Source organism: Eublepharis macularius, chromosome 1 (assembly GCF_028583425.1).
Source record: "Eublepharis macularius isolate TG4126 chromosome 1, MPM_Emac_v1.0, whole genome shotgun sequence".
Lineage (NCBI taxonomy): Eukaryota > Metazoa > Chordata > Lepidosauria > Squamata > Eublepharidae > Eublepharis > Eublepharis macularius.
Window position 1 is genome coordinate 29012491 of NC_072790.1, and position 26052 is coordinate 29038542.

At 44.6% G+C, this 26052-nt stretch overlaps 2 protein-coding genes across 4 annotated transcripts in view; one reads left to right on the forward strand and one right to left on the reverse strand.

Annotated features, from left to right (window-relative positions):
- Nucleotides 1-19211, forward strand: part of ITGB2 (integrin subunit beta 2) — a 53766-nt gene extending 34555 nt beyond the window's left edge. For both annotated transcript variants that reach the window (XM_054976868.1, XM_054976859.1), the window contains exons 8-17: nucleotides 756-911; nucleotides 1503-1598; nucleotides 2730-2819; nucleotides 4041-4181; nucleotides 6628-6815; nucleotides 7597-7841; nucleotides 9066-9285; nucleotides 13521-13723; nucleotides 14715-14881; nucleotides 16693-19211. In XM_054976868.1, the coding sequence (XP_054832843.1) occupies nucleotides 756-911; nucleotides 1503-1598; nucleotides 2730-2819; nucleotides 4041-4181; nucleotides 6628-6815; nucleotides 7597-7841; nucleotides 9066-9285; nucleotides 13521-13723; nucleotides 14715-14881; nucleotides 16693-16758 (1572 nt within the window). In that variant the 3' untranslated portion in view covers nucleotides 16759-19211. The remainder of the gene's footprint in view (nucleotides 1-755; nucleotides 912-1502; nucleotides 1599-2729; nucleotides 2820-4040; nucleotides 4182-6627; nucleotides 6816-7596; nucleotides 7842-9065; nucleotides 9286-13520; nucleotides 13724-14714; nucleotides 14882-16692) is intronic.
- A 1767-nt stretch (nucleotides 19212-20978) lies between these two features.
- The window catches only part of KMO (kynurenine 3-monooxygenase), a 32226-nt gene continuing 27152 nt past the window's right edge, over nucleotides 20979-26052 (reverse strand). For both annotated transcript variants that reach the window (XM_054994586.1, XM_054994576.1), the window contains 4 exons: nucleotides 23118-23200; nucleotides 22939-23040; nucleotides 22786-22845; nucleotides 20979-22061 (listed from right to left, as the gene is read on the reverse strand). In XM_054994586.1, coding sequence (XP_054850561.1) covers nucleotides 21858-22061; nucleotides 22786-22845; nucleotides 22939-23040; nucleotides 23118-23200 — 449 coding nt within the window. In that variant the 3' untranslated portion in view covers nucleotides 20979-21857. The remainder of the gene's footprint in view (nucleotides 22062-22785; nucleotides 22846-22938; nucleotides 23041-23117; nucleotides 23201-26052) is intronic.

The following is a 26052-nucleotide window of genomic DNA, read 5'->3' on the forward strand; positions in this document are numbered from 1 at the left end:
TTGACTGTGACCTGTCATGGGCACCCTGTTTCACAGGGACGCCAGGAGAGGATGTCAAGAGCAAAACACTCAAAGCTGGAGGGTGAATCCTCACCTCCCAGGGTAATAGGAGCTCCCACCAATCTCTCTAAACTAACTATCATATGTGAGACAAACTATCACCAAGAGACAAATCTCCAGCCCTACCAGGTGTTAAACAAAAAGTCAACCGTGCAAGGTAGGATGCTTGTACAGGCTTGGCTTCTGATGGTGCTGGAATGTCTCCTAAGGTGTCTCCAAGTCACCTTACTCATGAAGACACATTACTGAAGAGTCAGGAAAATTTTAATGAGCTTCTAGAGATTTGTTCTCCCCCAGTTGTTGTCATTACACTTTCTCTGGCAGGGAGAGTTTTGTTTCGGATGAGCTGGAGATGTTGGGGGAAAGGAAGCATGTGGAAGTCTTGCTGCTGCTGCTTCCTCACCCCATATCTTTGCTGTATCTGTAAGAATAATGAGTTCATGCAATAGTGTAGTATTTTTACGGTAGCATTAAACTCCTTCACGATACTAACTGCTTGGGAGTAGAACCTAGAAGGGTGGTGGACTATCCCTCTGTGGAGATTTCCGAAGAACAGCTGTTAAGACTACTGCAGCATAGAAGTTATCTGGTCTCAGACAGGAATTGGGACTGGGTGATTTATTGGGACCCTTCCTGCTTTTACTTTATAAATGTATTTACTGTTTTGAAACCTTTTCTTCTTTTTTTTAATCCAGTCTAAAATTGGCTGGACTAACGCCACTCGCTTACTGGTGTACACTACAGACGATGGTTTCCATTTTGCTGGGGATGGAAAGCTTGGAGCTATCTTAACTCCTTTTGACGGGAAATGCCACCTGGAGGGAAATATGTATACAAAAAGCAACGAATACGTAAGTTCTCTGAGCTGCCAGTACACCGCATAAAGCAATTGCAATGAGCAGCGTAATATGTGATCTATAATAAGTTATTTTAGGCTTGAACAGGAACTCTGTGGCTCATATCATCTCATAATGACTCATCTCCTATCTTCTCATAATTTTCAAAGGATATACTCACTGACAGTATAAAAATATGAAAAAAATCATTTTCCTAGGTCCATTTGGGCGGCACAATTTGGTGATAATTAATTATGGTCAAGATTTATAATCAGTACTACAGGAAACCTCGGAAGTTTTTTTTTTAACTGACCCCAAACTAAAAGCCAAAATTATGTATACTGCTTATTTCATGGCTTCTATAGAAGAAAGGAGGAGAATGGCCAGTGGCTGAGACTGCATGATTTCTCTGGTGGGAAAGAGTAGGGTCCATATTAAAAAATCCCTCTCACTTGGTGATGGTGATACAGTCACTAGGCTTGGAACCCAAACTGGTGACTCAAATGAAGTGCCGTCCAAGACCAACAAATCTTGGGAAATCATGTCTGCTGAATTGAAAAGAGACCCTTCCAAAGTAGCTTTCATTAATGTTTCCTTTTTCAACAGGACTATCCATCCGTTGGCCAGCTGGTGCAAAAACTTGAAGAAAATAATATCCAGCCCATTTTCGCCGTCACCCATAAAGTTGCTGATACATACCGAGTAAGCAAAATTTCCAGAGGTATAGAAAGTTAGGCATGCAATTACTATAGTGAAAAAGGGGAAAGATGCAAAGTGCAACCCTAAGCAGAGACATGGGCTGTTTCCACACGTCTTACCTGCCTGCAGAACATCGCGCGAAAGACCCAGAAGACAGCTTCTTCTTGCACGAAATCACACCAGGAAGATGCTGTTATTCGGGAGTTTTGTGTGAATCGTGTTTTGTTTTGCGTGAATCGTGCAAAACTCAGAAACTAAGCAGAATCTGATCTCATTAGTACTTAGAAAGGAGACCATCAAAGAAGACCAGGGTTGCTATGCAGCAGCAGGCAACGATAAACTACCTCTCTTGCCTTGAAAATCCCAACAAGGGGTCACCATAAGTCAATAAGAACAACAACATTTGTTAGATACCCCCGCCCTCCAGGACAGCTTAACACCCACTCAGAGTGGTTTACAAAGTATGTTATTATCCTCACAACAAGCACCCTGTGAGGTGGGCGGGGCTGAGAGAGCTCCGGAGAGCTGTGACTGATCCAAAGTCACCCAGCTGGCTTCAAGCGGAGGAGTAGATAATCAAACCCAGTTCTCCAGATTAGAGTCTTGCTGCTCTTAACCACTACATCAAACTTGCTCTCAAGTCATGTTGACTATGACTAGACACTTTACACACACAATATGCACAGATCATGGCTGTTTCCACATGGCTTACCTCTGCTCGTAACGACCCGGTAGATCGCGCAAAAAACGCGGAAGATCGCGTTTTCTCGCGCGGGATTTGCGCGACATGACGTCACATGACGTTGCGCAAATCTCGCACGAGAAAACGCGATCTTCCACGTTTTTTGCGCGATCTACCAGGTTGTTACGGGCAGAGGTAAGCCGTGTGGAAACGGCCCAAGTCAGTGGAGGTGAGACTGGTTGTATCCTACTCTGACCTAGGGAGCCTTCATTCAGCACAGCAAGAGGCTGTTCCAAGCCTATTTTATTGGAGAAAAAGCTCCTTAGGCTGGAGGGAGGCTTAAAACCTCGCTGAGCTAGGATACAAGTCATTTTGCTTTTGTATTATAACCTGATAGATGTTGTTGTTCTGTATCTAATGGAGTGAGACAACACTTTGCTCTTCATTTGTAGAAACTAAGTGATATGATCCCCAAGTCTGCTGTCGGAGAGCTGCAAGAGGATTCCAGTAATGTCATCCAACTTATCCAGGATGCTTACAATGTAAGTATTAACTAGTAATATGCTTCCACCCTTTAGAGAGATTTAAAAAATGTTAAACTAATGTTTATTATCTTTGTGTAGATGTTTACATTGCTAGCTCATTTGAACGGTCAGGGAAATATATGGGTTCAAACTTTCGAAGTTTTTCCAGGTGTGGCTGCACAGCCCCTGCTCCGCTTTCCTGGTTGCTTTTCTTCAACTTCCTTTCTGTTCCCTATAGTGGAACCCTGATGAAGGTAACTGGCATGCTCAGAAAAAGGAGAAAGAACTGCGGCTAAGGAAGAGATGGGAGTAAAGTCAACAACTGACATGCTTCCCCATCACTTCTGTTAAATCAGAAGTAGGAAGTAACTGTCTGAATAATTTCAAGGGCTTCTTTTCTTTCTTTCTCCCCCTTGTGAGTTGGATGCCTTGGGATGGCAGGGCCTTAAGCAAAGTGAAGTTCTGCTTTGGTTCCCTTGCCTCAATCTTACTACTCCCCTACTAGAGCCAAGCTACAAGTGACGAATTACACTTGAACGGCAAGTGAACAGACTCATGTGTATTCCTCCCTGTTCACTTGCGCTCCACTTGATCATGTGGAGCGCAAGTGGAGCACAAGTGAACAGGGAGGAATACACGTGAGTCTGTTCACTTGCCAGGCCAGTGTAGTTCGACACTTGTAGCTTGGCTCCTAGTTATCTGCTTCCTTAGAGGGAAATTAAATCCTACTATTTTTTCCTTTGGTTCAGCAGACTCTCTCCTTCCTTTCCATGTAGACCTTAATTCTTAGGATGCTTGGACGTTTGAAAAATGCAGTGCTATATTTTCTAGATCTCTTTTATCACAGTCAGCATTGCTGAAGCCAGTCTGTAGCCATTAGGAGCAAAAAATCCAACCCTCGCCAAACTGTTATCTGTTCATGCTACATTGAGTCAGCTCAGAAAGGGCAACAGAGATTTTTAGCTCCCTGCAAATGTCCCTCTTTTCCTCGGGAGATTCGTCTCAGTTTTCTCCCCATGGCTTAGGAAGATCGCTATTCTCTGCTTCTCACCTAAGCAGAGGAGACTTCACAGGCTTCCTAAACTACATAGCAAGGATCAGAAATGCCTCTTGGGAGAGAGACTGTGGGAGGAGGGTGACTTGCAGTGAATACTGCTTTGTGTTTTCTCTTGATGACGGTGGCACACTTGAGTTCCTCTCTTTGCTTCTTTCATCAAGCTCATTTTCATTTCTTTGCAGAACTTGTCTTCCAAAATCATTTTGGACCACGGTCCCATACCAAGCTTCATCAAAATCTCATACGACTCCTTCTGCCCTAACAAAATACACACCAAGGACAAACCAAGAGGGGAATGTGATAACGTCAAGAAGAATGATAGGGTAGGAAAAGACTGGTTGGCATGTTTCTGTTCTGCTTGCAGTTGGTGGGTGCACTGAGAAAAAAAGTAAGGTCATTTTTTTTTAGAGAGCCTTGCCACTTGCCACTTAAACCCTCTGTCCCAAATCCTTTAAAAAAATACAGCTTGTTGTCTTCAGTATGCTTCATGAGTGGAGAATATTTCTATGATTCCTTTTTCCATTGTCCAAACATTACCTGATAAGGAGTTTAGATTTATGGAGACTCAGGACCTCTGTAAAGAGAGCAGATTGATTAAGGTGATCTGCTCCCAGAAGCAAATGTATTGGATGGATTCCTGATGCCCTCAGGATGTTTCTAGACAACATGGTTGATGCTCTTCTCAGTACCCTTGTCAGTTTGTGGAAGGTGGAGATGATTTGGCAATCGACACTATTGCCCCCCAGTTGCCCTCTGCCTCCCTGTCGAGCCCATGCTGGGAAGTTCAAGAGAATAAGCAAGGTCACACCTCCTCTGTCAACAAAGAATGGCCAAGACTTTCCCCAAACAAGACCTGAATATGCCTGCAAATGTACTTTGTGTTCAATCATATTCAAGTTTTCCTACACTGGCACTGCAGATATGTACCAAAGTGATGATTGTCCCTAAGTTCTCAGTAAGAGAAGTTATATCCTGACGAAAGTTCCCTTTGTCAGTGAGTCAAAGCACCCTATCTAATGAAGGGATCTCCGACACTTGAAAGCTCATATCCTGAAAATCTAGTTGGTCTTTAAGATACTACTGGATGCAAATCTTGTAGATCCTAATGCAGCACTCTAACCACTACACCATGATGTTTCCATTGATGCAGAAGACATTGATGCCATTCTTTCAGCATATGTGTCACGCAAAATAGAAGACAGTCTGGGCATTCAATTGAAGACCAATATAAATAGTTTTGATTGTAAGCGGTGTGGCTCAAACAAAATGGGTCAGATTATTCCTCCACTTCATATCCACACTGTAGCAAATACAATTGCTGGATTTTTTTGGACATGATAAAGAGTCAGTATCAGGGCCGTATTAACCCATGGCCGGGCTCCTAGGCTTTCAGGTATTTTGGGCCCCCTCCGGCACTTCAGTCTTTCACCCCACTACAGCTGACGGCCTGACCCTGGTACGGTAGGTTCTAGACCACAGTACATAGCCCTGTATCCATTTTGAGGGTCTCCTGAAGAATTCTATTCACAATTTTTTAATATTTCTATTGCGCAAGTAGAACTCTTCAGGAAAGCACATTTTGGATGTATAATTGTTCAATACTGTCGTATTTTGAAGTGAATAAAATTTTATTATTTATTAAAAATATATAATTTATGGATATATTTTAATATAAGAGACTCACTTCAATAAGGAAGTAGTTAATTATCTTATTAATAGAGGTTTTATAAGAGAATGTTAATTGTAATTTATGTGGGGGTGTGCCTCAGCAAAAAAATTGGCTGGCCTTTAGTCCCTGCGGGCCCCCTAGGCTTCGGCCTAGTCAGCCTTATTAATAATATGGCCCTGGTCATTATTTCAAATACAGTGAGATCGGAGGATTGAAAAAGCTGTTGATAAATCTTGGACAGAGTCTTCCTTTGACGACACATGTACAGGACAACATGGTGCAGTTCATTGTCAGATAAATACACTTCCCTATAGTGACCCCCCTATAGTGACCCCCCACCCTGTGGATTGGTCTGCTTGACAGATTCACTTTGCTCCTGGTGTTCTGTCATCTATGTAAAACAGAGTTGTTCAGGAGGGTACTTTTATAAAGGAAGTAGGGCTATATCATAACATATGTGCACAGAAAAATTAACTTTGTTTCTACTGATGTAATATGTTCTGTGCTGTTTAGCATCTCATGTTTAATATTTATGTTTTGTTCAGACAACAGCTCTGATTCAAACTTCTTCAATTCCTGGTTTTGGTACACTGCTCATCAGATGTATCATTTTATTTATTTCATTGGTTTACACTGTGTTATCTGCCTTGAATCTCAGTGAGAAAGGCAGGCTATAGATAATGCAAATATATACATAAGACAAGGCTGGTATCACTAAAGCAGAAACTTGTACAATGAAGTAGGAGAAAATGAAGAAAAAAATCTCTGCAGAGAATCAGGTGAACTGCCAGGTGTCTATCCTGCTCTTTTACAACAGATCATGGAAGGACTCTTAACTAATTGCAGATACCTACCAATCCCTTATACCAAGTTATTTCTTCCAAATATCACAGCATGGTGCAGGACAGTTCTGCAGCTACACAGATTGATTTTAATTCTGATTCAAAATCTCGCAATGTGGCTGGTTATACTCAAGAACCAATCATGGATCTGTATAATTTTACCTTACTTCCTACCATGACAGCTAACAACACTCGTCTTATGTTAGGAAGCCTGGTTTTGGATTTTAATTGACTGAAGAACTCTTTGTCTTCTTACAGATTACCTTCCAAGTGAAAATTACTGCAACCAAGTGTGTTGAGAACCAAGTTCTTACTATCCGTCCTCTAGGTTTCACGGACTCCCTCACCGTGAATATACGTAGTCGATGTAATTGTGAGTGTGATGAGGAAAGACTGGATCCCTCCGTCTGTAGTGGACACGGAAAAGTAGATTGTGGAATCTGCAGGTAATCCATTTACTCAAGCACTAATGTCAGCCCTTCACATAACAATAGGATATGTCAGGTCTATTGGGAAATTTTGACCTTTGTCATGATTTAAGGAGTTGCTGACACACGTACAACTAGATTTTGATGCAGTCTCTCACCCCAAGCTGCTCCTCCAGAAGGATCAAGCTTCTTGTTGAATATGAGAGTTTGAGGATTTGGTATGAAAGAAGTTTAAACACAAAACCTGGAGAAAATATGAATGTTGACAGCATACCCGTTTTTACCTCTCCTCTTGCAAAATCCCAAAATTGCTTTGGCTAGTTGACTAGGGCATTAACCCCTAGAGCTATTTTCATTTTTCATCCTTGCCTAGCATGGATGCAGGTATTCCTGGAGAAACAAAAACTGGGAAACTGCATAAAATCAAAGAAGTCATACATTTTCAAAGTACATAATGGTGCCAGGTTTCATTATATTGCTGATACACAGCCCCTTGGAGTGAGTGAAATCAAAGGTAATAACATAATGAGCTGAAACAGAAATCTGATTGTGTCTGATAGCTGTAAATGTTATCCAGCCCTGCAAGCTACATCCTTTGAAGGTGAAAATGCAGTAAATGCTACAGCATAGAAAGATCCCATAGACGGGATCTTAAAGAGGGAGGAAGGAAGGAAGGAAAAGAGATTATGGTACAAGTAAAGTACGCTGTGATTTTGTTTGTTTTGGTTTTTAGCCTCATTTTTAGTCTTGATTCTTAGTCCTTTTATGTAATCAGAATGTTTCTTCTCTCCCACGCCAGATGCCATCCTGGTTTCACCGGAAAGAATTGTGATTGTGAAACTGGAGGAAAATCCAGCAAGGAACTAGAAAAGACTTGTCGAAAGGACAACGCCTCAGTCATATGTTCTGGCCTTGGGGATTGTGTGTGTGGACAGTGCGCTTGCCACACCAATGACGATCCCAAAAAGCAGATCTATGGTCAGTTCTGTGAGTGCGACAATGTCAACTGTGAACTTCATGATGGCCAGATATGTGGAGGAGAAGGTGAGTGACGGGGAGAAGATCTGGGGCCGCTCTTGGCCTCCACTTGCCATTATTCCAGCAGGTTGCCTTTCCTGCTGTTATGGGCCTTTTTCAGAGCATCGTTTTTGGTTATGCTCCATCATTCTAACACTTTGCATCTCAGAAAGAGCTACTTGAATGCTACTGTTCTGCTCTAGACCTGTGATCCATGTGACTTCCTTACATGTAAGGATTTATCTTCAGAGTTCAAGTATTAAATCAAGTATTAAATCACTGTCTTGAGTCTGAGGAGAGAAGGCAGGAAATAAATTTTTAAAATAAATAAATACATTGCATTTCCTCTAAGAAATTCTCCACGTTTGTTCCACTTTCCAAAGGTTCTTGTGCTAGCAGGGAGAGCCTATTCTCACTAGCATTGGTTGCAGTGCCAAGAGAATGTTTTCAATGGGCATAGACTGGAGTCACTCTGCTTAGGATTTCACTGTAATTCAGGACAGAAAATAGAACAGGCCCTTTCAAGTCACGCCTTCTCTAGCCACAATGACTTTTATATTTGGGAAACGAAACATCTGCCCTGAACATGGCCCCAGGAAACCATTTAAGCTGGAGGTGTAAAAAGACAGAGAAGAGGGCTCAAAAGAATTAGATGTAATTTGGATTGGGGGAAATGGCACATTTGCCACATCTGGAAACTCTTCCCTGACATTGATTTCACACAATATAGACAAGAAGCTTGTCTCTGCTGAGATATGTGAGGATCCACCTCCTTACATTACAGAAAGATGCAACTGCAATATCCGTTGTTCAACAGGATCCACATTAGCTGCAAAGATCTTTTGCCAGTTCCTTTTTGATTCAGAGCAGTGACTGCTTTCTGTATTGCACTGAATGCTGCTTTGGTTCTCCCAGGGCTTTTTTTCTGGGAAAAGAGGTGGTGGAACTCAGTGGGTTGCCCTCGGAGAAAATGGTCACATGGCTGGTGGCCCCGCCGCCTGATCTCCAGACAGAGGGGAGTTGGCACGGAGGGCAATCTCAACTCCCCTCTGCCTGGAGATCAGGAGGCGGGGCCACCAGCCATGTGACCATTTTCAAGAGGTTCCGGAACTCCGTTCCCCCATGTTCCCCCTGAAAAAAAGCCCTGGGTTCTCCTGAGCTTCTGTCTCTGATGATACTGTGGGGCTACCAGATGGATTCTGGTAAATTTTCCCACTGTGTTCTAAAATTTCTATTCTTCACTCCTCTCAGGACGAGGACGATGCGACTGTGGGAAATGTAAGTGCAACACTGGCTTTGAAGGCAGTGCCTGCCATTGTAGGAGCACAACAGACGGTTGCGTGGACGAGAAGGGGAGCGTGTGCAGTGGCCGTGGGAAATGTGAGTGCAATACCTGCCACTGTCAAAATGGCTACCAGCGCCCCTATTGCAAAGACTGCCCAGGATGTCCTTCGCCTTGTGCCAGATACAGGTAAATGTTGCATCCTTTAGTGACGTGCATAACACAAACCCTGTTCGCTGCCATTTGGAGTTAGTTTTATGTTTTTAAAATTCGTCACTTTTATTCTAGTTTGTTTGCTTTCTAATTATAGTCTGCCTTTCTCACTGAGACTCAAGGCGAATTACACAGTGTGAGTCAGTACGATCAACAGCTGGGGCATTCAATAAACAGTACAATAGAGTATGCGTTGCTAAGATTTGAAAACTAGCTGAAACCTGATACAGAGCTGAAAAGAATGCTGAAACAAAACAAACAAATTGGCATGACCTACTACATGATATGGAACCATCAGGAGCATACTTACAGCAGCAAGGAGTACACAGTAGTATTGCCTATAGCAGGGCCGGATCGAGGGGGGGCAGGGGGTAGTCTGCCCCTGGCGTCGCCAAAGCTGGCCGCCCTCTCAGCCGGGCAGGCGAATGGCGTGGAGGGCTGAGTGGCCGCCCGTACCATTCGCCTGCCCCACAGGATAAGGAGCGCGTGGCAAGCCGGCTGCCCCCTCAGTGGGGCAGGCGAGTGGTGTGGGTGGCCTCCCAGCCGCCTGTGCTGTCGCTGCTCTGCTGGCAGCATATCCCGCCCTGCATGATGATTTCACGGAAGTGACATCATCATGCAGCACCGGGAGCACGCATGCGCAAGGGCGGCTGGACTTAGGTTGTTCCAGGCACTGGCAACCCTAGATCTGGCCCTGGCCTATAGTCCCCTAGCCCTTTCCAACACATCTCACTGAACCATTTCCTTACAGCATTAACTCTATTACCGGTGTAAAAAAGTTATCCTGAATAATTCAGTTTTGCACAGTTTGTGGAGTTTGTAGTTTCAAGCAGGCCATTCCATAAGGTGGGGGTCACAACAAAGAATGCACATGTACAGACAGCTGTTGCTTTTGCCCATCTGCAGGGTGGCACCTGCAGAAGGCCCTGTTCAGTGCTACCGTGGTGGCACATAGGAAGAGAGGCAGTCCTGTAAATATAAGGGACCAAGGCCATGAAGAGCTTTGTATGTGATAGCCAAAACCTTGAATTGAGCCCAGTAACAGATGGATGGGAGGGAAGGCTGCATAGTACAGCCCAGTCTTGTCAGATCTTAAAAGCTAAGGTGAGACAGTAGTGGGTGGGTGTCCACCAAGGAAGACTCCACAGAGGAAGGTATTGGCAAACTACCGCTGCTTCTCACTTGCTTTGACAGCCCCTTGATGGGGTCACCATCATCATAAGTCAATTGCAACTTGACAGCATTTACACCCACAACTGATGGGTAGCCAATGGAGTGGCTGCAGAACGGGCATACTATGCATATTTTGCCTAGCTCCTGATAATAATCAAGCTGCAGAATTCTGCATCAACTGGAGTCTTCGAGTTGATTTGTTGAGAAGACCAATGTAGAGTGCATTACAGTAGTTTAGTCTCAATGTTATTGTGACTTGGATCCAGGGGGCCAGATCGGCCATGTCAAAGTAGGAGGCCATCTTCCAGGCTAGACTGAATTCAGGGAAGGCTGTTTTTTTGCAACTGCATTAATAGGATTTCCACCCTCCAGGTGGTGGCAGAAGAACTCCCAGAATTACAACTGATCTCCAGGCTGCAGAGATCAGTCTCCTTGGAGAAAACGGCTGCTTTGGAGGATGGATTCTATGGCATTATATCCCGCTGAGGTCCCTCCCCTCTCCAAATCCTGCCCTTCCCAGGTGCCATCCATAAAATCTCCAGGAATTTCCCATCCTGGAGCTGGCAACCCTAGATTAACTTGCTTCTCCAGCAGCCATGCTGGATCTAGTATAAACCCTAGACTCTTAACCAACTCTGCAAAGGACAAATGAACTCCATCATAAAGTGGGGAGTACAGTGTCCTTCAGTATCTCTACCTTCCCAACCAGCATCACCTCCATCTTGTCATGGTTCAGTTTCAATTTGTTTGCTTTCAGCCTTCTGATCACAGGCTTAAAGCCGTTACTGTATCATTGGGGATTTGGATAGTGAGATATAGAGCTGAGTGTCATCCACATATTGATGACATCCAGTTCCAAAGGTATGAATGATTTTGGCTGTTGTGGGTTTTCCGGGCTGTATTGCCGTGGTCTTGGCATTGTAGTTCCTGACGTTTCGCCAGCAGCTATGGCTGGCATCTTCAGAGGTGTAGCACCAAAAGTCAGAGATCTCTCAGTGTCACAGTGTGGAAAAGATGTTGGCAGGTCATTTATATCTACTCAGGAGGGGTGGGGTTGAGCTGAGTCATCCTGTAAGAGTTTCCCAGGGTGTGGAATGCTAATGGCGGGAGGCTTCACTGTATCCTGAGGAGGTTCTTTTACATATGGATTGGGGCTTGATGTGCTAATCTTCTCTGCAGGGCTATTGTCGGGTATAGAGTGTTTTGTTAGCCTGGTGTTTTTCAGAACTGGAAACCATGCTCTGTTCATTCTTAAGGTTTCTTCTTTCCTGTTGAAGTTTTGCTTATGCTTGTGAATTTCAATGGCTTCCCTGTGCAGTCTGACAAAGTAGTTGGAAGTGTTGTCCAGTATTTTGGTGTCCTGGAATAAGATACTGTGCCCTGTTTGAGTTAGGCTATGTTCAGCCACTGCTGATTTTTCAGGTTGTCCAAGTCTGCAGTGTCTTTCATGTTCTTCGACAATACATTGTATGAATGATTTCTCTGAAAGGTTTTATGCAGAGGTTGAATAACATGGCGGATAAGGTTGCCACTTGTGGAATGTTGCCAGATAGTTCCCACACTGAAGACAGTTGAGTTCTTTGAGTCCATTCCATGAGGAATGCCTCAACAGGGTGGCATAGTCTACTGGACCAAAGGCAGTAGATAGATCCAGGAGGAGCAACAAATCAGCACGGCCTTTGCCTACATCCAGGCACAGGTCATCAACTAAAGGTACTAGCGATGTCTCCAAACCGTGCCCTGGGCCTGAAACGGGATTAAAAGGGTCCAGAGCATGAGAGTTATCCAAGAAGACCTGGAGTTTGTCTGCTACAGCTCTCTCAATCACCTTGCCCAGAAAGGGCAGATTAGAGACTGGGCGATAATTGGCCACATCATTTTTGTTTAGGGATGGTTTTTTGAGCAGTGTGTGGAAGATCCCCCCTCAAGGCTTAAAGCAAGAGATTAAGTCCTCTTTCTCCCTCCCTCCCTCCCTCACAATATTTGGCTTTCATTTCCATTAATTTAAATGGAAACCTATAACTCCCCCAACCAACTGGAATGAAATTCTCTGAGGGCCAAGCCACAAGTGACGAATGACACTTGAACGGCAAGTGAACAGACTTGCGTGTATTCCTCCCTGTTCACTTGTACTCCACTTGCCCTCGACTCGATCACTCGATCACATTGAAACTACGTGATCGAGTGGAGGGCAAGTGGAGCGCAAATGAACAGGAAGGAATACACACGAGTCTCTTCACTTGCCCTTCAAGTGTCATTCGTCACTTGCAGCTTGGCCCTTAGTGCGTGCCACCCATCCAAGCATTTTTTCTGTCTGCCAAATTTCGGACAGAGACGAGAAAGCAGCCTCATGTTATAGGCAACTAACATTCTCTCTAGCGGAGGGTGCATAGGAAGGTGCGATAATATTGGTGTGTGAAGTTTTGCTTCCTTTCCCAGAATCCTCAAGCAAGATGTAGGAGGAGCATGTATTTTCAAACAAAAATGGCCCTCCCACCCCACTGCTCTTTGTTGCTTTTAGCATTTTTTTCTTAGCCCAGTTGACTTCTGAGATCAGAACCAGGCTAGAAGAATGGCTAATAACCGTGGTGACTAAAGGGAACCTCCACAGTCAGAGACAGTAAACCCAGTGCTAGCAGTGTGAGCCAAAGCACAGCCATTTTTTCTTGCTAGCTTGAAACACAAAGCAGCTCATCCTCTTCCCTTTGCTGTTGCTCCTGCTGTCCTTACCTTATCTCGTGTAACCGATTCATTGATCTGCCGGATCAGAATAGTGTATTTAAGAATGGGATGTGCAAGCATGACGGTCTTGAGTTCAAATTTTACATCAGCCTGTCTCCATGGTCTCAGCCTACCCCTCCGCACACACCTCTGCAATGTAAAGTTAATGATACCTGGTCTGAGTGATAAAGCTGATGCCGGGGTTACGGAGATGAAGTGCTTTATAGAATTAACACATTCATGGCAATATTGATCCATTGCACTTCTGTTCTGCAAGACAGTTCCTCTTGGAGATAGGCTTCTCCTTTCTTTTCCAGTTCCTGCGTCGAATGCCTAGCCTTTGAAAGTGGCCCGCTTCAAAAGAATTGCTCTACAGCTTGCTCAAACATTCGTCTGACACCTAAATTAAAAGACAGCAGAGCATGCAGAGAGAAGGATTCTCAGAACTGCTGGATCTCGTATGAGATAGTTCAGGAGGTGGGAGAAGAAAAGTATTCTATGAAATTCAATCCAGAGAAAGGTATGGAAATCTCATCCTCATACGTGGGGTGACGTTTCTTTCTTTCTTTCTTTTCTTTCTTTCTTTTCTTTCTTTCTTTTTCTCCCCTCCCCTCCCCTTTCTCTATTTATCTATTTATTTACATTATTTATAGTCCAAGACTCAAGGCAGATTACATTGGTGTAGGTCAATGCAATCAACAGCTGCTGTAGCATAGTGGTTAAATGGTTGGGCTGTGAATCATCACTCCTCTGGTCCAGATCCCACCACTGCCATGAGCTCAGTAGGTGGTCTTAGGTAAGCCACTCCTCTCAGTCCCAGCTTTCCAGCTGTATTGTAGGGGTAACAACACTGAATGTGTTCATCTGAGTGGGGCACTTATCTGTCTAGAAGAGCAGTATATAAGCGCAGTTATTATTAAACAATGCAATAGGGTTTGGATTGCAGAAAATTTGAAACAGAAATCTGATACAGAGCTAAAACAATGCTGAAACAAAGCATAAGCAATTAAATATGATGTGTTAAACAATGCAGAAATTACCTTGTAGGAGTGTACTTAGAGCAACAGACAGTACACAGTAGTATAGTCTACAATCCCTATCTGTTTACCAAAGCATCTTTCTGAACCATTTCCTTACAGTACAGCCTTCCTACCTGTGGTTAAAAAGCCCCCCTGAATAATTCAAAGATGAAAACTGTTCACCACCAATGCCACAGAGGAATGTCTCCTTCAAAGGCATGTTCCTCAAAAACGACTGCCATTTCTGGGAAATGGCAACATTTGAAAATATGGGGTATTCAGGCAAGAAGGAGAAGTTGCCAACAAAATACATTCCTTGTGTAACGATCACTGACTTCTGTTAGGCAGCAAAAACTGCTGTACTGTCCTCCAAGGAGTGACTGTTTCTAGATGTGTAATCTGTTTATTGTTAGCACGTGACACACACAAACCCTTTCCATTTCCATTGCTCAGTCCGATAACATGGTTCTTCTGCTGCTCTCCTATTCTCAGAGTGTCCAGAGCCCCCGAATGTTGCCGCCATTGTGGGTGGCATCATCGCTGGCGTGGCTCTCATTGGGCTCCTCCTCCTCATTATTTGGCGATTTGTGACGGAGCTGATTGACCGCCGGGAATACCGCCGGTTTGAGAAGGAAAAGGCCAAGGCCAAGTGGAATGACGTAAGAGGCTCATGGTGTGGGAAAGACCCACTCCTGCATTTGTTTCTGACTCTTCCAAATGATTCTTAAGCGACAAGGTTGGCCCAGCTCTTGCCTGACTTCCGCTGGCTCTGATGGTGCAAAACATGACAGGAGGAAGTTATCGATTTAGCAGAAGCATTTTCCTTCAGCCCGTGGGTTTAAGCAGCTGAAGCTGTCTCCTTAAGCAGATTTCAGTGGACTGAGGGTCTCTCGACACAAGATGAGTTACACGAGGACATTCAAGTGAAGGGAGATGCAATGTTAGCAGGGAAGGGTAGTTATTAACCTCTCTAGAGCCGGCAAAGATCACTCCTCTGAGGGTTTGTTATTTTCATCTTTGTGGGAGAGATGAAACTTTGTCTTTTTAATAACTACCCTTCCTGGCTAACCTGTCTCTCTTCACTTGAGTGTCTTCATGTAATTTGTCTTGTGTAGAGAAACTGACACTGGAGTAACTTTGGATAGAACTCCACTGCAGGAGCCACATTGGCAACACACTTTCAGAGTATGATGTAGCTACTTATGAGGCACATAGTAAAAAGTTAAAGATAGTCCCCTGTGCAAGCACCGAGTCATTACTGACCCATGGGGGGACATCGCATCACAACATTTTCTTGGCAGACTTGTTACAGGGTGGTTTGTCATTGCCTTCCCCAGTCATCTACACTTTACCCCCAGGAAACTGGGTACTCATTTTACCGACCTCAGAAGGATGGAAGGCTGAGTCAACCTTGAGCCAGCTACCTGAACCTGGCTTCCCCCAGGATCGAACTCAGGTCATGAGCAGAGCTTGGGCTGCAGTACTGCAGCTTATCACTCTGCGCCACAGGGCTCCTTTGAGGCACATAGTGAAAGGTTGGAAATGCCCAGACAACTGATGAGCTCCACTTACATGTTCCTAGGAGCAGCATGCTGCTGGTGGTAATGTGTAACTTTTGCCAATATACACGAACGCATGATGCTGCCTTATCCTGAATCAGACCCATTGGTCCACCAGGTTTGTCTTCTCAGACCCGCAGTGGCTTTTCAGGGTCTCAAGCAGAGGTCTTTCACATCACCTCCTACCTGAGCCTTTTAACTGGAGATGCTGGGAATGGAACCCGGGACCTTCTGCATGCAAAGCAGAGGCTGTACCACTGAGCCAGTCAGATGCTCTACCACTGAGCCACAGCCCCTCCCCTATAGTTAGTAGGGTGTCACTGGCAAAAGAACTCTCATGCAATCTGTTTTAGCCACAGGGACAGAGGTTGCGTAATTACCTGGTAGAAAATATTTCCAGTGGAGTAGCTGTACAAGTCTGTTTGCAGCTGTATGAAGCCTATTTTATTAAAATAGAAAAGAGTCCAGTAGCACCTTTAAGACTAACCATCTGACGAAGAGAGTTGTGGCTCTCAAAAGCTTATGCTACAGTAAAGTTGGTTAGTCTTAAAGGTGCTACTGGACTCTTTACTATTTTGCTACTACAGACTAACATGGCTAACTCCTCTGGATCTATTTTATTAAATGCATGAAATGATGTCTTGATCAGCAGAATGATATATTTCACTGGGGGGGCATTGTGAACAGTGGTAAAAGGCTATAAAAAGAGGTGATATTTCCTTGCAAAACAAAGACAGTATTCAAAATAAGCACAGTGACCTTTCACAACAGCTCTGACTGCTGATAATACAGTTGTGTGAAGCTATGTAACAGCTGTAGAGGCTAACAAAGGTGTCAGAAGTTGCAGTTGTCTAAGTTTAAATTTGGAAAGGTTAAACTAACCACAGGTACTTGTGATGTTTCTTTGGCAGGCTGACAACCCTCTCTTCAAGAGCGCCACCACCACGGTGGTGAACCCCAGGTTCAATGGCCAGTAAAGAGCCAATGGCAGCACTGTGAAGCACCAAAGCAAAATAATGGGAAACAAGCCCGTTTGCTGCATTATCCGTAGTATTTTTACTATTATCTCCTGTAATTAAGGCACAAGAAAATGTCCTGTGTTACGCATGTCACTTTGTACATTTTCAGGAACCTTTTGTGAGTGGCTTTTGCAACATGCAAACATGCTTCCATCCCAATGATGAAAGCATCATATCTAGGTGCTAGACTGCTTAATTGCACACTGCATAGAATTGTCACAACTTGAACTACTCCTGACACACACACACACACACACACACAGAAAGTGTCTATCAATCACCTTCTGTGAGCAGCTGTAGGATTAATAACAGTAAAATAAATACGGTGATCATTACAGTAGTGCCCGCTAGTCTCTTAGGGTTGCCAACTTCCAGATGGGGTTGGGGGATCTCCTGAAATTACAGTTGATCTCCAGACTACAAAGATCAGTTCCTCTGGAAGAAATTAAGACTCTATGGCTTATACCCTGGTGGTCCCTCCCCAATAAACACCATCCTTCCCAGGCTCCACCCCCAATCTCCAGGAATTTCCCAAGGTGAGGTTGGCAACCCTATGTAGGGCTTCCAGGTCCCCCAATGGGATTGGGGGGGGGATCTCCTGCTCCTACCCTCCCCCCCCCTGCCACCACTCACCTGGCCAGCAGGAGGAAAAGGCAGAGGAACAGGCCTCCCAGACGTGTTCCTGGGCTTCACGGTGGGCCAGTTTGGGCTCCTTTGAGGCCCAAATTGGCCTGCTCTGAAGCGCTTACATGCTCCTGGGCCATGGACAATGACATCGCTTACCGGAAGTGACTGCCCCAGGAGCACACCCATGAAGCAAGCGTGTGGAAGAAAGAGAAAGGTGAGTGCTGGGTCCCCCACCCCCAGGATTGTAAGGAAACCTGGCATCCCTCGTTGAGGGGGGGGGTATTGCCCTTCAACTTTTCAGTTGGCCCTGAGAAATTGAAAATGGTGGAGAGTGATGGAAAGCATCTTCTTCACTTGTTGAACAGAAAGCTGAACCCCCCCCCCCAAATTCCATGCCCACAGAAAACTTAGCCTTTTTCAGGCTGTAGATCTGTACACCAGGGGTCCTCAACCTTTTTGAGTCTGCAGGCACCTGTGAAATTTTGAGTTCCACTCCCAAATGGCTGCTGCATGAGGCAGCCAAACTACAGATGTCCACCACAGGAGGTGGAGCCATAAACAATATCACCCTCCTCTCTTTACAAAGGAATTGCTGAAATGGAATAAAAAGAAAGGAAGGAAATATAGGGGGATGGGAGAAAAAGATGGGGGGAATTTTTAAAAGGTAGGCCTTTTTTAAAGGGAAATGAAACCACACACTGACTAAGGAAACCCTGGGTGCTTACTGGCCACACAATAACCCAAACCACTTTCTGAAAAGCTAGACGGGCACCAGAGAAATACTTGTGGGTGCCCATGGGCACCATGTTGGGGAACCCCGATGTACATACTTTCTTGAGAATGAATCCTACTGATTATAGTAGGGCTAATTTCTAATTAAACAGGCATAGAATTGCACCATTAGTGGTAAAATAAAGGTACTCTGCACAAGCTTTTAATCATTTTGTTAGCAGAATTTCTGAAAAACGTTTTAACTCCTGAAGGCAAAAGAACTTCTGAAAGTCTTTTTTTTCTGAAACCCTTTAGCAGGTTTGGACTGGTGGTATATAATGAATTGCCTAGTGGTAAGAGAATGCCTTTGAGTTCTCTCTGAGGCTAAAGGCCTTCTTGCTTTATGTTGCTTTTCAACACTGAAAAAAAGTCCTCCAGCTAGCAATTGGGAGAGTTGATCCAGCTGAGACATGACCGTTTTCACACTGCTTACCGGCCACGGAACATCGCACCGAGCTCCCGGAATGACAGCGTCTTCCTGGCACGATTTCGCATGAGAAGTCACGCCAGGAAGACGCTGCTGTTCTGGGAGTTTGGTGCGATGTTCCGTGGCCGGTGAGCAGTGTGAAAACGGCCCTGCTGTGCTGTATTGTCATGCAAACCTTGTTCTACTGATCAGTAGTGCCAGATGTTTTGGCAGGGTGGGAAGGGGGACATTCAAGAGGATCTTTTCCCTGCATTGTGTGTGCCCACTGTTGTCGTAAGCACACTAGCGAAATGGAGCTTGAATTAGCCTTGCACCTGGATAGAGGCTTTACTGCAGTGCTTAATTTGTTTTTTAGTTTCTGCAAGGGGAGGAGACAAAACCAGAATTATTTGGCTCCACCTACTTTTGACGGCTCTGTCCTTCACCATACTAGCCACTGCTACTGCATTACAGCATGTATAGAAAGAGAAAATATTTATTGCCATCGAATGCCTCAAAATGTTATTTTAACTTAGAGAAGATTTAGAGGTTATTTTGTTGAACTGTTTCATTTTTCAGAACTTCTACATTAAAGTTACAATGAAAATAGTGTTGCCGTGTCTTTTTCTGACCGTGTTTCTGTGTCTTTACCAGTTGCCTGCCTAAGTTTTTCTTTCCATCAACTTTCATCTGGTCAATTTCTGTGTGAAAGGTTATTCAAAGCAAGAAAATGAAATCCTCATAGCTCTGCTCTGTCTGGTACCCTAAATCCAGAGTTATTGGCTGATTCCGCACACGTTGGATAATGCACTTCCAATCCTCTTTATAGATCATTTGGAACGGATTTTTTTGTGTGCAGAACAAAAAATCCACCTCAAACGATTGATAAAGTATATTGAAAGTGCATTATCCAACGGGTGCGGAATCAGCCGTAGTCCAGAGTTATTAACCGTGGAGTTATTGTCAAAAACAACTTCTCATCCAGTTCTCCCCTTCCTCCTCCTCCCCTGAGACATCTAACTCAGCCATCTCGCCACACTAGGGCATCATAGTTCCCAGTCCCTCTGGAGTTGCTGTTTTTGGAAACAGCTGCGCATGGAATATAATGTGTGATTCTGGCCAAATGGTGTGCATTTAAAAGGGTGATTCGTGACTCAGAAACATTTTTAAATGAACGAACTGTAGGTGGTCTTTCTGTGCATGTGAACCAAAACTGTAGCCTTGGCTCTTCCTTACACCAGAGTTTGCCTTTCCTCTCCTTTAAGGATATCCATTTTATTGGACTCCTAAGTAGGAGCCTCAATCAACCTATCTTTCCACGTGTGAGCATACCTAGCAGTCCTGCGTCTTTACTGTAGCAAAGAAAATTGCTTTCCCTGACAAAGCATTGGGCATGAGAAGCAGCTAGCCCCCTGGATTAAGAGCTGATTCACAGGTGGGTGAATGTTATCACAGCAGCGATGTCTGTCAGGTTGATTCCCCACCCTCTCCAAGGATCCTAAAGTGGAGCAGATGGCCCTTTAACAATTTATCCCATTTTAGTCTCCAAACTATGCTAATGAGGCAGATTCACTAAAGAAAATGAGACTTGCCCCACATCATGCACCGAGTTTTATGCTTGAGCTGGGGTTTCAAGTCAGTTCAGTCTTTTTGGCACTACATCCGTACTGAGCATCCTCCCCTCCCCAAACTCCGCCTCCACAGGTATTGTTCCCAAATCTCCAGGAATAATCCCATACTAGAGTCGGCAACCCTACTTACCTGGAATTAGCTCAGCATTTGCTCGTTGGCCAACTAATAGAAAGTGATCGGAAGGTCCCTGCCCCTTTTACCCTGTTCTGTTCAAGATGCTTTGAATTTTATCCTCATGTCTCAAAAAGCAAGTGGGCTCCGGGCAATGTATTGGCAGTTGCCATGGCTGCCACAGGCACCCCATTGGGAGTTACTGAGCTATACAGCAGCCATCTTTATTGTGTGATGCTAACCAGAAGCCAAGCCATCATGTGGGGTGCAGGAGTGTGCATGCAGTCAGTTGCCCCCTCCACCTCTGTCTGCCGGTGGTGGGTGATTGCTGGACAGCCTGCCTCCTTCCACTGATGGCCAGAGATCAGCCGGCAAAGGAACAAACTGACAGGAGTCTGTCCGCCCCCCAGCAGACACCTGGCAAGACTCTTGTAAGGTTTGCTGCATCCAATGAGAAGCAGCGCTACAGTGGTAGGAAAGGCAACATTCGGAACCATCCTGAGCAGCCCTCTAGATTTCCTCTAGATTTCTGGCCTGGCAGTTGGCTAAAGTTTTTTTTCCAGAGCAGGCCCAAGGGATTTTGGTTCCCCAGGTGAATGTATTTATTTATTTTACATTATATATAGTCTGTCTTTCTCACTGAGCCTCAAGGGGGATTACACAGTGCGATTCAATACAGGCAATCCGAAAGACATTTCAATAAACATGTAACAGGGTATATACATGCAAATTTGCAAACTTTCAGACCAGCAGAACTTCAACAGAGAGTTCAAGAAATGCTGAAACAGAGCATAAGCAATTCTAAGACTGACATATCAAACAACAAAGGAACGACCCTGTAGGGTCATACTTACACCTGTAGTAGCAAAGTATGTATCATACTTCCAGCAGCCACAGTAAAGTCTGTAGTCCTGATCCCTTTACTAATGCAACTCTTTGGATGGTCGGGTTTGGGGAACGGAGGGACCTCAGCAGGGTATAATACAACAGAGTCCACCCTCCAAAGCAGCCATTTTCTCCAGGGGAACTGATTTCTGAGACCTGGAGAGCAGTTGTAATTCCAGATCTCCAGCCACCACCTGGAAGTTGGCAAGCCTACCCCAAAACTGTCAGCCCACTGCAGAGTGCAGGAGTGCTGCCGGGAGAGTCCTAGAGAGAGCTCCTGCACTTCACAGCGGGCCAATTTAAGCCCCAAATGGGCCAAAATCGGCCTGCTAAGGAGCATGGGAGCACTCCCAGGGGTAGCACATCCCGGAAGTGATGTCATCGCGCAGCACGGGAGTGAAGACGTCTTCAATGGTGAGTCCCAGTTCTCCTGCCTTCTGCCCGGAGGGTGGGGGGACCTGACAACTTTAACCCTTCATCCTAAAATTAATTCTTAAAACTGGTAATTCTTAAGATTAATTCTTAAAACTGAGTAAGATTTATTTTTAAAAATACAGTGTTTATAATCAACTCTGAGGTAGACTGAGTTAGCAAAGTTTGAGGCCTTGTATCTGAGGTGGCCAATTCATGGATTCCTTAGAAATAAGTAGAATGAAGGCAAAGTTCTGATGAGATGACTGGCAAAAGTTGTAAATTTTCTTAAGCCACGAGTCCATCGCCAGAGGTTTTCCACACAGAAGTCCAATTTGGGTCTTATATAGTTCCTGGACAGGTAGACGCCACTTAGGATTGTTCCTGACACAATGAGGAAGAGGCCTCTGTTGATTACCTTAAAGAAGAAAAGCAAATTGTGTAATAGGTTTCAGTCCAAAGGTTAACAATATTGCAATGGGGGAAAAATATGCACATTGCAATAGGTTCATCCACGGCTTTTTTTCTGGGGAAAGCGGTGGTGGAACTCAGTGGGTTGCCCTCGGAGAAAATGGTCACATGGCTGGTGGCCCCGCCCCCTGATCTCCAGACAGAGGGGAGTTTAGATTGCCCTCCATGCCACTTGGCGGCACGGAGGGCAATCTAAACTCCCCTCTGTCTGGAGATCAGGGGGCGGGGCCACCAGCCATGTGACCATTTTCAAGAGGTTCCAGAACTCTGTTCCACCGTGTTCCAGCTGAAAAAAAGCCCTGGGTTCATCTATCCATACTCAGAACTTGTATTTTCCCAACTATACAACTGGATATTTAAAACTGAGAACACTTCTAATGACATTTTTAGAACTCAAAAGTTCAGAAGAATAGCTACATATGATAATTTTATAGCAGAGACCAGGAGTGCTTTACAAATAAAGAGGTTGTTCAACACAGCAGAATCGTCTATCCCCAGCTTTCAATTAAAAACTAAAACTCTAGCCATTTTTATTGCAGAGTTATAAAAAGAAAGGCAATTGAGAAATTTCCCCATATATCTCCACAACGAAAAGAGCCAAAGAGAGTCCAAAATTAAAACTTAAAATATATACACCTATTTTGGAAAGTTCCCTCTGAAATTCCACTGACCTTATTCTGCCTTTTCCACCTTTGCACAGCTTCATGGTAGCGGATCCTGGAGAATGTAATCTGTACCAGATTACAAAATCATGCAGGTGAATATAGAAAAAAATCAAACTAACAGGAAGTAGAAAAAAGGGCCGCCCTATCATAGGACTTTACCATTGTGTAGAGAGGTATAATGGTGGAGGGCAGGAGGGCATGAAGGAAGTTGTCCAAATGCTTTCGGAAAATGAACCACCTTGAATTTACATGGGAGCGCATCTGAAACAACCAAGAGAAGGCTTTACATCTGATGACGTCTCGTCACTTCAACATCACCCGAACCGTAACTGACTTACCTCAATGTAATTGTACATGGCTAAATCTGAAATTGCATGGTCGTCGGGAACTCTCAGTTTGGAGAACTCAGGGAGGCAGAGACCTGAGGCAGAAACGGGACCCTTACACACAGGTAAATTACAGAGCTCCCTGTACCTGAAGAACGCACCTTTTTCTGATATTCATGTTTTACCTTGTTAGGTGTACGTTAAACCAGGGCTTTTTTTCAGCCGGAAAGTGGTGGATCGGAGTTCCGGCATCTCTTGAAAATGGTCACATGGCTGGTGGCCCCGCCCCCTGATCTCCAGACAGAGGGGAGTTTAGAGCAATTTAAGCTCTCCTCTTTCTGGAGATCAGGGGCAGGGCCATCAGACATGTTACCATTTTCGCTGTGGGCGATTTAAATTTTTAAAAACTCCTCCCCTTGTTCCAGCTGACCCAAAGTGACGTCATTGCGCGGTCCCAGAAGCGTGTGTGCACTTTGCGCGTGCGCATGTGGTACCAGGGGCACCACCTCCCGCCAGGAGTTGCCCCCTGTGTTGGCAACCCACTGAGTTCCACCACCTCTTTTCCCAGAAAAACAGCCCTGCATTAAACTACCACAACTACAGAGCCCAGGGAAGAGGAGGGGAAATACAAATATTGTTGCATTACTAATTACCTGCCTGTGCGGGCGAGATAGCCAAAGTGTGTGTGGGGGGGGGTGTACAAAGGGTCATATTAATAGAAATGCTATTAAATTTGTCATCTCTTTTTTTTCTGTCCTACTTGAGCTTCATGTAGCTCTTATTACAGTTCCTGATAAATTTTCTACAGCTTTAGGAGCTACCTCCACATTAAGGAGCCAGACTTATTTTTTTTTTAGCTTTCAGGGTTTTATCTTTTAACGACCATACTTTCTAATTATTGCTGCCACAAAACCTAATCCTAAACTCTTCACAGTTTTTTGTCATTTCTTTTAAAGCTATAACAGAAGCATTATAGCGTAATAAATAAATATAGTCCAGCCCTGGTGGCCATTACAACAGAAAGCTAACCTCTTATCTCTCACCTAAATAAGCTTTGTACTCGTAGTGAGATTCACCAAGAGGCACGTACAATAAATGACTGCTGAAAATACTAGGTGCCACAATGAAATTTCTAGGTTCCTTGGTACCTGGGATTTGTTGAGCCCTGTCTCATTATAACAAACAACGTGACTGGGATATCAGAAAAATATGTCCTGTCTATGAAGTGCAAATAGATCAAGGTCTTAAATTCTGCTGAAAACGAGATTTACAATATAGGGCAGAAGATCTTTTGTTAGGGCCAAATTAGACGTGACAATGTCCTTGTGGTTGCCATGAGGATGCTGCTGCCAAGGGCTTTTTTTCTGAAAAAAGAGGTGGTGGAATTCAGTGGTGGAACTCAGGACCGCACAATGATGTAGCTTTGGGTCAGCTGGAACAAGGGGGGAGTTTTTTAAAGTTTAAATCACCCTCAGCGAAAATAGTCACATGGCTGGTGACCTCGCCCCCTGATCTCCAGACAGAGGGGAGTTTAGATTGCCCTCCATGCCACATGACATGGAGGGCAATCTAAACTCCCCTCTGTCTGGAGATCAGAGGGTGGGGCCATTGGCCATGTGACCATTTTCAAGAGGTGCCGGAACTCCATTCCACCGCGTTCCTGCTGAAAAAAAGCCCTGCTGCTGCCATTTTAAAGTCATTTTGAAATGCTGTGAGAACCCCCACATCACAATACTGTTGTTTCCATCCCTACACCTTTCCAAGTGCCAAAACATCCTGTGTGTGTGTGTGTCCATTTCAGCAACGGATAAGGCATGGGGGGAGCCCTCTAGCCTGATGCACTGTGGACCTGATCAGGATGAGACCATTATAGCATTTTAAATGACTTAAAAATGGCGGCAGCATTCTTGTGGTGGCCATGAGGATGCCATGATATCTAGTTTGGCCCTTAGACTCGCATGTACTTTGAAAATATTGTTACTGGCTTTGAAAGCACTAGAACACTCTTTCGATAGGCACGAGTTGTTGGGTTGCTAGTGTGGTTTAGACAAGGAGTGCTTATGGCTACTTAACCAGGGTGCCTCTGCACACACAGAGTTGTGCGTGATTGCACAGAACCATTCACCAGCACTCTACACATTCAATGGAGTGGTTTTTTTTCCTCATCTAGACAGCCTTGAAATAAATAAATAAATAAACCTGCTGTCACACCAACAGCGCAATCCCAGGCAGCTTTACTGAGAAGCAAGTCCCACTGTATTCAATGGGGCTTGCTCCCAGGAAAATGTGCATTTCATTGCTCTTCAATACTCCGCAATATTCCCAAATCCTGCAACAAGGAATAACACTTTTAGGGAATATGTTTCCTGTCTAAACACAACTAGAGCCATGTTTATATTTTTTTTCTGCCCAGAGGTGGGCAGAACAAAAACTTTTTTTGTTGACTTGAATACCAGTTTCATGCTGCGCTAGCCACACTACTCTGTTCCCCCTCTCTGTGTCAAACTAGATATTTGTTTTTTTAATGAAATGGGCCCAAGGCCCAACCGGGGTTCCACAGAGCCACACAGCATCTGTAAGGATCTGCTTTTGAAAAACAAAGGATAGTCCAAATGGGCTCAGAATGCTGGCACTGGGGAAGGAAGAGGTCATGTTTCCCTTCCCACAAGCAATTCTGCCATGCAGGGGTCATTTTGTAGAAAAAGAGCAGGAGGGACTCATTAGCATAACTCATTAGCATATGCCATGCCCCTTGACATCACCAGAAGTGTGTCATTAGCATAACTGATTTGCGTATGCCACACCCCCTGACATCACCTATCCTGGCTGTTTTGGACCCAATCCTGGCCATTCAGGGCTGAAAAGGGGCCCAAAATGGCAGAAGGGGGGTGAAAATGGCTGAAAAGGGGCCCAAAATGGTTAGGATCAGGCCACTGCTGAGCGGGAA